General features: G+C 33.6%; 1 protein-coding gene across 1 annotated transcript; it reads right to left on the bottom strand.

Annotated features, from left to right (window-relative positions):
• Positions 1-694: 694 nt before the first annotated feature.
• Positions 695-10,361, bottom strand: LOC133200163 (lysosomal alpha-glucosidase-like). The gene is made up of 19 exons (XM_061335928.1): positions 9,744-10,361; positions 9,483-9,649; positions 8,886-9,054; positions 8,608-8,713; positions 8,241-8,479; positions 7,953-8,084; positions 7,725-7,832; positions 6,938-7,051; positions 6,188-6,272; positions 5,930-6,047; positions 5,547-5,680; positions 5,042-5,193; positions 4,786-4,934; positions 4,447-4,531; positions 3,776-3,957; positions 3,130-3,218; positions 2,971-3,020; positions 2,358-2,507; positions 695-2,105 (listed from the first exon to the last, which is right to left on the bottom strand). Exons 1-19 carry the CDS (start codon positions 10,344-10,346, stop codon positions 2,043-2,045), a joined length of 2,895 nt encoding a protein of 964 aa, XP_061191912.1. The 5' UTR covers positions 10,347-10,361; the 3' UTR covers positions 695-2,042.
• Between the last annotated feature and the right edge of the window lie 285 nt (positions 10,362-10,646).

The following is a 10,646-nucleotide window of genomic DNA, read 5'->3' as shown; positions in this document are numbered from 1 at the left end:
TAAATACATGTAATGATAACCAATTAATTCATTATATTCAGAGAAAAAAAATCACTTAAAATACTCATTAAGAGTACAGTTCCGCGAACAAATATTTCTCCTCGAACCACGAAAATCTGACCTTCGCAAAAATAACTGATTTTAGTTTAACTAATTTTAAGAATTGGAATTGAATAATTCTTGTGCACTTGATCAGAGTATTACTGCAAGATTTCTGAATAAACAGTTAATAATGCCAATGAGCGATTCAATGCGGTGAGCTCTCTCTCTCTCTGCAATATCTAATCAAGGTTTGTGATTAATACATACCTCACATATACGTAAACACAAATACTTGGGAAGATGGCAATTAGTGAACAGAAACAAGCTACATGTAGTGGTCTTGATTATAAACTAGAACTACGGTTCAGGGTATCTAGAGTTTTCGAAATCCTTTCCTTTGTAGAGGGGGGTAAATAAAGTTAATAAACTGTATGATTAAAAGTGTCCTTAAAATTGCATTTTAATTCCATATATCTGCAGTCGGCCTGTTTTTGTACACATCTGCACTGTCTTAGGTGGAAGGCAGGGGTTAGGCGACAGTGAGTTGTCCAAAACAGTAATTAGGCAAAAGTGAAAGAATAACATTTACATTTTTTTTATTCATTTAAGAAATACATTTTGCTTTTAAAGCGTAACAAGTATAAAGACTACAACAAGCAGAGACTTACAGAACTAAAATTTCTATATTTTCAATTTGCATAGCAGTATAACTATATAAGCAATTGTAAATGTTTTAAAATATGCATAATAAAATCATACATTTGAAGTCATACTAGCACCATTAATTACTGGCATGAATGAAAAAGAATCACCTTTCATTTATTATTCTAAACAATACTCATACGTTCACTACAAATTCTTTCAAATCTCTTCTTCATATTTATTTGAAACACATTAGAATATTTTGATCAAATATTCAAAGCAAATCTAAGCAGGTACACTTAATTGTCTTTATGTAATCATCCTCACAAATCAAATTTTAAAAACAAATTGTCTATCATATCAAGTAAGCATGAATTAGAAATGTCCACCTAGAATGTACACATCTTGAAAAGATACACACTGTGCATGTATTACTGGCGTCACACAAAATAGGTCAAGGAAAGGAGAATTTATCATTCAGTGACATTAGCATTTCATTGTCATTGCCCCTTAACAAAGGGGTTAGAAGGAGGTTATGTTTATCCCCGTCTATCTATCCTTCTGTCTCTCCACAAGTACTCATCCTTAATATTTAAAAAAAAGACCTTAATAAAAAATTTAGAAAAAGGCGTATTTGGCAAAGAAGAGCCAATGGTGTTTTGAGGCGGATCTGATGATGCTGGATCCCCCCCCCCCCCCCGATTTTCTCACTTCCGCAACCTTTCCATAAGACAAAGCAGAAAGCTATGAACACATTTTTTTTTAATTGTATTTTTAGATTGTGCAAAAACCAAGTAAGACTAGATTTGCAAGTGGATAAATGCCATAAATTTTCTTCAGTCCTGTGAATAAGATTAGAATGACAAAGAGAAGGAACTCTTGCATGCAAACGAAGATTTGGACAACCCAATCTTGAAATACAAAACATGTCTACAACCATAAAATAATTAAGGGAAAATTATCAAAATTAACATACAGTGTTTTATACATGTACATCTGATGGCAAATATTACTTCAACTGACTTGCTCCATCATTACAGAATACACCAAGAAAATGTGATTGTAGTGTGCTTGTAATAGCATATGTTATTCAATGCTTCAAAACCTACTATGCTTCAAAGGTACATGTATTTACTAATGTATTAAAAAAAAAGATACATGCAAAAATATGAGGGAATGATTTTTCAGAAATGGAATGAAAACCTTAAGCTATAATCTAGTAATTTATAAGAGAACTTTCATTAATTTGACAGTGAGAGGAAGAGAGTTCTCTGAGAAATTAATTTTAAAGTCAAATTTATTAAAATCTGGCAACATTGTCCTCCTTCCTGATCTGACCTTTGAACTCCTGAATCATATCACATCCACTTCACAGTAAAAGGCTTCAGTAGGTCAACAATGGGAAGATAAACTGTCAAAGTCTACAAAACAATGGGAGTTAAAAAACTATTAATTATCTAGCTATATAACAATGCAAAATGATTTAATATTTTGATGCACTATAATTAAAATAAACTGTCTGTTGGTACCTAAAAATACTGGTATGTCAAACAACAGATAAAAATATGGTTATAGGGTTTGAAATAGATCTGACAGAAGTGTGAAAATGTGTTTGTTAATCAGTATGTCTAAGAAAAGCTTTTGATGTCTTTTTATTAATATAAAAAATTAACCTTATTATTTGAGTCGTATTTAAACTGAGCTGTTGCACCATTAACAGTGACCGTCTTTGGTTGTGCGTCCACTCCAGCCACGTAGAGGAACTCAAGTTTCATATCCTCTCCTGTGTAACCTGACTTCATCACTCCAGAGGTAATGGTGTCCTAATGAATAAAAGAGACCTATGGCAATTTAGCGACTTGTCAGTGACGTACAGCCTTCTATACAACAACAAGACAAATGAATTTCAATACTTTGATTTTTCATAAAATTAATGTTTAAAAAAAAGTTCAAAGTTAAATAATACAAGATATTCATCTAGGTACATGTGTTTTATTTCAAAGCAATTGATATCTAAGAATAATCTTCTTGTATTTGCAATAACAATAACATTTTCAAGCATTAGTTTATCATGAATAGGAAGAGAAAAGTCTTCATTGCAAGTTAACCACTTCCTTACTAGTCCATCATATTAAAAAATCAAACCTGCATGTTAACAGAATGCATGTGCTCTGAGTCCATTTAAATTGAAAAATAATCAATCAATTTAACCCCCCCCCCCTCTTTTTTTATCCATGTCCCTTTTCTTCATATGGAACAATGAAAAGAAATTCATAGCAAACTTACCTTATCTGCCTTAAACATGATCATGTTGAAGTCTCCACTTTCATGTGTGCCTAAAAGTAAAAACAAGTCAAGAACTGAAAAATCTGTCATTAATTGGTGTGTGTTTGACACTTGTGGTCTACACTTCAAAATGAACAGCATGTTTTCAGCAATATTTACCTATAGTCTCTCCATCATCCCAAAACAGAGCTCCATCTGCCTGTCCTGTTCCATTCAGGGCCACAAACAAGTTAAAATTGTTCTTACGACTGAAAAAAGAAAGATTGATCATGCTTTTTAAAGAATTGCTCATTCACCTTTGCTTAAGCTTCCTGAGAAATGTGAGAATCTAACTTTAGGCAAATTTCTAATTGACTTTTGATCTGTTTATATGAATGAAATGGATAGAAAAGTTATGGTTTTAATTTACTTTTTATAAAATATGAAGACTCTGTCTCGTTGATACTGTGAGAGTCTTTTTATTTCATGTGTTTAATATTTCACAATTTAATTAAATGCTACATTGATTTGTCACCAATTTTCATCATGGCTTAATTTTCTCAGAAAATTCTTTGATCACTAACAAAGTGATATCAAAAACACCCCAATATATTCCACTTGAACAGTATTTAAAGCAATTATGATGTTGGTCATACAGATAAAAAACATTATGTCTCCTTTTTTTGATCAGGGGGGCACAAAAATAAAGGAATTAAAATATAAGCTTAAAATTGATTAAAGGAATTTCTTTCACAAGGAGACGAAAAAGCAAACTGCATGTCCAGAGCATTTTGAAGGACTGAGCACATTAACTTTTAAATCTCACCTCTCTGTTGTGGTCATTGAAGCTGCTTTCATAGGTAAAATATTTCCTCCTCTTACATACACATTGATGGAGTCCATTGGTGCATCCATACTCATTCTGGAGCCATTACCCATAATTCTTTTACCCTTAGCAAAGTCATACCAAATACTTGCAGGAAAGTATGTGTTTAGTTGAGTTGTGTCCTGTGATAGAAACAGTTGATAATTAGGCAAAAAAATCTCTTGTTTCTCAGGCCAAAAACTTCAAAATTCAGTGCAACAGGCAGGTCTTTTTTTTCCTTCTCAGTCAATAAAATGATAATATCAACTGATTCTTACTTTTGTGTACTCTTATATTGATCATAATATGTATTCAACTTTGGATAATGTTATTCCAAAATTTTTATAAAATGTTAATTCATGAAGTACCATTTGAAAAAAAATGTAGCTAATAAAAACGTCAGATATGAAAAGGGTCATATCTCAATTTTTTTTTTAACTTGGAAAAATAGAAAATTGAGTTAATCCCCTTTTCAAAAATTGAATAAGTTTGACCTGAATGATGCAGAGGTGCCTGAGAAACTACATGTATAGATCATTTTTTTATTTTGGCTTATGAGATTTGCATTGTTCTGTCTGTAGAAATTAAATCTTTTGTTAAGGAATGGACTGATTATTATATAAAGTGCTTACTTTAGTTAACACTGGTGTAATCATTAAAGCTGAGCCCAGCATAAACTGATCATCAATGCCATAGGTGTTAATATCATGTGGAAATCTGTCAGAAAAATAGATAATGTATCACTGAGTTCATAGTCTAATAAAAAATTCTTATATCCTGCTTTTGTAATTTGAGTCCCTGCAATTAAAATTATTAATATCTTGTTAAAGATTATAGTAAATAATGGATGAAGTCATTAGTCGATGATTAGTCTGAAAATTTTAAAATTAATTAATTTATTTATAGTTTATTCAGTTCTAATCATTACTATTTCTTAAATATGCATGCATTGAATGAGAGTCACAACTTACTCAAAGAACAGTGGTCTGGCCACAGTTTCCCCCATAGCATTGGATTTATGAAATAGAGTGTACAGATAAGGAAGAAGCATGTATCTAGTAGTGAGGGCTTTTCTAGTGGAGTTTTTCATGGCATCACTAAACACTGCAGGATCCTGGGCCTACGACACATAAGTAGTTATAGAAATTAATATTTAGATTTTAAAGGGAGATAAATCTGAGATTTCTTTTCTCTGAAGTAGTTGCTTGTTGTGTCCAGTTTCATCACCTTCTTTCCAAGATCATTGTGGTTTCTGGAGAAGGGATAAAAAGCTCCAAGCTGCTGCCATCTTTGACACAATTGTTCTGTGGTGTCGTCATGGAAACCACAAATGTCAGCACCAATCATGGAGATGCCAAACATATTCATATTCAACATTTCTGAAAACATGCACAAAATAATTGGGTGCATCTCATAATATTTTATTAAATGGAAACGTAATTAAAACATTGGAAGAGCTAGTGTACATGAAGTAAGATGAAATATTGTACAGTTAATGAAATTACCAATTAGATAAAACTCTGTTTAGTAATACATGTATATGTGAATATTCAGATTTGTGTTCAATTTAAAATCTATAACTACTTTACTAGCATAGTATTCGTAGAAATACTGCAAATGGTGCAAAATTTAACACAAAATTGCACAGCAATTCACATGGCTTAAATGTTGGACTAACTACACTGTATTAATATTGGATTCTTCTATAAGAAAATTTTAATTACATTCTGACCTGGTACAGAGAGAGCCATATCTTCATAGCGTGCATAGTTATCCCCAGACCAGTGACCACCATAATGTCCTTGACCAGCAAATGTGGAGCGAGAAATTACAAAAGGTCGTGTTCCTCTCACAGTCTTCAAAGCCCTATGAAAGCATCATAATTTATATATGTGTACTGTTTGTGAGCAGACCGTCTCGTGTATTTAAACAAAAATAAAGTTCTGAATAAAAATTGATTTACAGTAATCAATCTTAGACAAAGATGTACTAAATTACCCGTGTATCAAATTTTCCCCACCAAAGTCCTCACATTGTAATCTGATATTATGAGGGCAGTTAGGGTACATGTAAAATGTTAGAATAAATAGTTAATACAAATGAAGAATAGCATACTGATATGTTGCCATGGTTTCTGTTAAACCATACAAATCATGGACATTGTAGGTCAAGGACACATTCTGCTGAGCTGATGGACAGATTGTCCTTGACTTCAAATGATCACCAAGGACAGCTAAAAATGAAAAAAAAAAGTTTGCATTTAAACTGTTACTTCACACTAAAATGTTTAGAATTTTACTCCAGATTTATGAGTATCAGATATCAGAATAAAGAGTTTAGGAAATATTTTTCTGACAGCTGAATGTTTTGTACCTGGAACATATGGTGGATTGTCATATTTGTTTCCTCTGCAACCAGTCAGTGAGCCATCATAGAAGTTGGAAAGTTCATTCATATCCTACCAAATAACATATTTTTATAAACCTCTGTATTATTTCACTTGTGAAAGGGGAAAAATGCCATTGCAGCAACACTTAAAACAGGAAATAAAACTTATTAGGTAATCAAAGACCACCAAGCTCACCTCGATGAATGTTATCTATAATTTAATGATGTGGTAGTGTGCATCCCTAGGTTGAATGGAAACTGCAAATAATTGGAATTTTTCAAAGTCCAAGGGGCATAACTCTGTCAAAATTGCTTGATCATACCCAAAACAGAACTTGACCTAGATATTTTTATGATAAATCTGTATACCAAATTTCATTTCAGTATGTGCAACCTCTGCGAAGAAAATGAACGGAAACTGCAAATAATTGCAATTTTTCTAAGTCCAATGGGTATAACTCTGTCAAAAATTGCTCGATCGTACCCAAAACAAAACTTGACCTACAATGTACATATTCTTATGATAAATCTGTATACCAAATTTCATTTCAGTATGTGCAACTTCTGCGAAGAAAATGAACGGAAACTGTTGGTGGACCGACCGACAGACCGACCGACACACAGCAAAGACAGCAGCAAAGCAATATGCCCTCCCTTCTTCGAAGGGGAGCATAAATATAACAACAACATTATCTTTAATCCTTATGACTGTTCATCCATTCCTTCAACACTTACAATCCACATTCCATCAAACTTGACTTTGTCATGGAAAGCTTTGGTCATCTGTGTCCAGTAGTCTGTGGTCTTTGGGTTAGTGAAATCTGGGAACACAACATCTCCTGGCCAGACCTAACAAAACACAGATTTCCTTTGCATAATTCAATGATAAACTATAAACTGATAGCTTTTCTTACTTTAATAATCTCTAAAATACCAAACAGGGGGAGCACCCAGAATTCTGTGGATTAATTAACATACAAAATCTGACACAATTTCTAGAGTCCATGGCTATCAGCTTCAATATTTTGGGATTACCCCACCCATCAGTGTTTTTTTTTTTTAGATCACCTTCCCTATCAGTGGTTTTTGGGATAACCTTGCCATCAATGGCTTTTGGGATTATCTTGCCCATCAAATGGTTTTCCTGAGTTTATCTTGCAAGGGATTACCTTGCCCATCAGTGTTTTTTTGGGATTACCTTGTCAATCAGTTGCTTTTCTGGGATTACTTTGCTAATCAGCAGTTTCCTGGGATTACTTTACCAATCAATGGTTTTCTGGGATTACTTTACCAATCAATGGTTTTCTGGGATTACCTTGCCAATCAGTGGCTTTTCTGGGATTACCTTGCCAATCAATGGTTTTCTGGGATTACCTTGCCAATCAGTGGCTTTTCTGGGATTACCTTGCCAATCAGTGGCTTTTCTGGGATTACCTTGCCAATCAATGGTTTTCTGGGATTACCTTGCCAATCAGTGGCTTTTCTGGGATTACCTTGCCAATCAATGGTTTTCTGGGATTACCTTGCCAATGAGTGGTTTTCCTGTGCTGTCCTTTATCCAGATATCCATCTTTGTACCAACATTGTACGGAGGGTAAGGGGAAGGGCTCTTATTACTGATTCCAGGATCCTAAAAATGGTAGCATGTCCAATTCATTAAAGGAAGAATTATCAAATCAATAGGAAATTTCAAATTAGCATATTTTTTAAAAATACATGAAGAAATTCATACAAAGTAAACAGTATATACCACAATCATGACATAGTGCATCCCCATGCTGTGTAATGTGTCCACCATTGCAGCCTGGTCTCCAAATTTTTTAGTGCCTGTTGTGAAATCCCGATATTCCTCCATGTAATCTATATCATTCCACTGTGTGTCCTATTGTAACAAGGCAAACAACCCATGTATTAATCATGCAACTGCTAAAACAATACTATCTAATACAATGTGTGTTTGAGCTTTGCTGCATATATCCAAAATAGAGAAAAATTCTGGGACAAGGTATGCATTATTCAAAAATAAATTGAACTTTACCTGAGGAATTTTGGCTTCTTGCATTCTTTTAACCACATCCATTGTTTCATTCACAGAATGATAACCATATTTACATAGGTGGAATCCCAGACTCCAGTATGGTGGCATGAAGGTGTGACCTATGACCTCTGTGTACTGCTGGACGACCTCAGCAGGACTCGGTCCCATAAACATGTACATGTCAAGAATTCCACCAATTGTTCGCCAAGTCAAAGCAGGGGCTGGCTGTAGAACAGTTTCTACCAAAGTATCTTACATGTTACTCAATTTTTACCCGGTATATGCTTACGAAGAAAACACATAAATAAATGATGAAAAGGTTAATTATGAAATTTAGTTAAAAGTTTTACTTCAGGAAAAAACATACCTTTGGCATTGCTGTTAAGGAGGAAGAAACCATGACTCCTTCCTCCATCTTCCATCATCAAATAAAAAGGATGATGACCATATAAATTGGTGCCGGTATCAGGATCCTCCATAAAGAAGTCAACATAACTTATACATGTATTCTACTTCAAGAAACTTTTGCTATTTTAGCTCATCTCTCTTCCCAACAAAAGAAACAGTGAATGTTAACAGTTACAAGTCAAGGAAGATAAATTAAAAATGTTCGAAAATTATTCCAAAGTTTCAAAAGTTTCTTACATGAGGAGCTTGATCTCTGTTCCATGTTGTCAGTCTCCTCCAATCCATGGATTGAAGTAGCCTGCCTCGATGTTCACCAAGTCCATATAAGAATTTAGAGGGGAGAAATGTAGATAACTGGATATATTGATCTGCAAATATCAGAGGAGCTGCCCCGGATGTGTTGAATCTGTAACATTTACATTTCTTTGTTGTCATACCATGGGAGTGATGTTAAAATTTTTATTTAAAAAAAACCAAATACTGTAATCATTCTTTTCTCCAGATCGAGTCATGTTAATTCAGAATCACAATTTCCATTCAATCCTTGAATAGATAGCCATTGTATGTCTTAAATACGTTGTGACAAATTCCGCAGAAAAATTGTGACTGCGTACATTGCCTAAATTAATCCCAGGAGAAATGTATGTATACAGTAACCACATTGCTAATCAGGAGTGATTTTTTTAAATAAGTGGCTGGTTGAATTATCTGATAATCGGACTCAATAAAATTGAGGGTAAAAAACCTTAAATAATGATATTTATACTAAAAATTTTGCCAATTTTGATAAGTCAGATTTTTTTTTTTTTTTTTTTGCTGACATGATTTACTCACATGACAGCTGGTTTGTCAGCCGGTGTCAACATTTTTCTCACCACAGCAAAGTTAAATGGATCTCCTGTTTTACTGACAACCACTGAATATTTCTGTACTGGTGCTGCCTTTGTCACTTTTGGTGTATTTAAGGGAACTTCATATCTTGCATTTTTGGGATCAAATATCTATTTAAAAATTACATTTTTTAAAGCTATTTTACACATTCAAAAATTTTACTGTTTACACACAATTTGTACACACATTTAATACAATACTTACTCTGATTCTTAATCTGTAATCTGTCTCATATCTTACATCCATAACTAAATTAAAGACATTATCTGGATAAATAGCTGTGGTGTTCCTATTTAAAGCTACTGAAAATCCTGTTGGTGTAATTGCTTTTAGTCCTGTCTTATACCCTGGAAAATTTGCTGGAAAGTAACAGAAGGGGACACCCATGGGTCTGTTCATAGGATTTTTTCTCCCATTCTGGGATGGACTAGAATGTGGAATTTGCCAGCAGCATCCTCTAGCTTCACATTTTTCCTTGTCAGTGAGTGCTTCTGGATAGCAGTCAAATTTATGAGCATCATCGATAACAGTACACTGACTATTGGGTTGAATTATCTGTTCATTTTTACTTTCCTTTTTATCATTATCTCTGAATATAAGATACAATTGCTGTAGAAATGGCAGCTGTCTATCAATCTTGTCCTTGCTGGGTCTGATGGCATCCTTTTCTTCATGAAATGACTGTTCACTTGCTTGGAGAATTATGATTTGCACTCTGGGCATGAAGAACAAGTGGTTCATAAGAGCCAAAATCACTATGGTCAAAAACAATATGAAACTGGCCAGCACCACATTTTTGTTTCCCATTTTTGACACAATTTTCCTTTATATAAAAAAAAAGATACCATTAATTCATTATATTAAGTAGTAAATTTTTTCATCCACTTTTAAGCTAAAATTAAAGAAAAAAACCAGACAATTTTGTATTTCTAAAATGTTATCCTCCTTGGGATGAAATACCTCAGCTTTTGAAGAGGTTGTCAATTGCATTATTAAATAAATGCTTCAGAAACTATGTACATGTATGTCATAAACAATATAAACTATGAAGTCACTCATAAATCAGTCATGCTGTGATTGTTGAAGCTGAAGTGGGTCATTGAACTT

This window comes from Saccostrea echinata, unplaced genomic scaffold, assembly GCF_033153115.1.
Source record: "Saccostrea echinata isolate AGI-Se365-2 ecotype Australia unplaced genomic scaffold, CSIRO_AGI_Sech_v1 ptg000037l, whole genome shotgun sequence".
NCBI classification, from domain to species: domain Eukaryota; kingdom Metazoa; phylum Mollusca; class Bivalvia; order Ostreida; family Ostreidae; genus Saccostrea; species Saccostrea echinata.
Note: the sequence above shows the minus strand (reverse complement) of the source record. Positions and strands in the feature narration are given on the sequence as shown.

Excerpts from the sequence above, each read along its gene's own strand:
- LOC133200163 (XM_061335928.1), bottom strand. The coding sequence starts at position 10,346 with ATGGGAAACAAAAATGTGGTGCTGGCCAGTTTCATATTGTTTTTGACC. Across the intron at positions 5,681-5,929 it reads GAAACCATGGCAACATATCA|GGCTTTGAAGACTGTGAGAG; the intron begins GTATGCTATTCT and ends ATGCTTTCATAG. Across the intron at positions 2,106-2,357 it reads AATACGACTCAAATAATAAG|ACTTTGACAGTTTATCTTCC; the intron begins GTTAATTTTTTA and ends ATTGTTTTGTAG.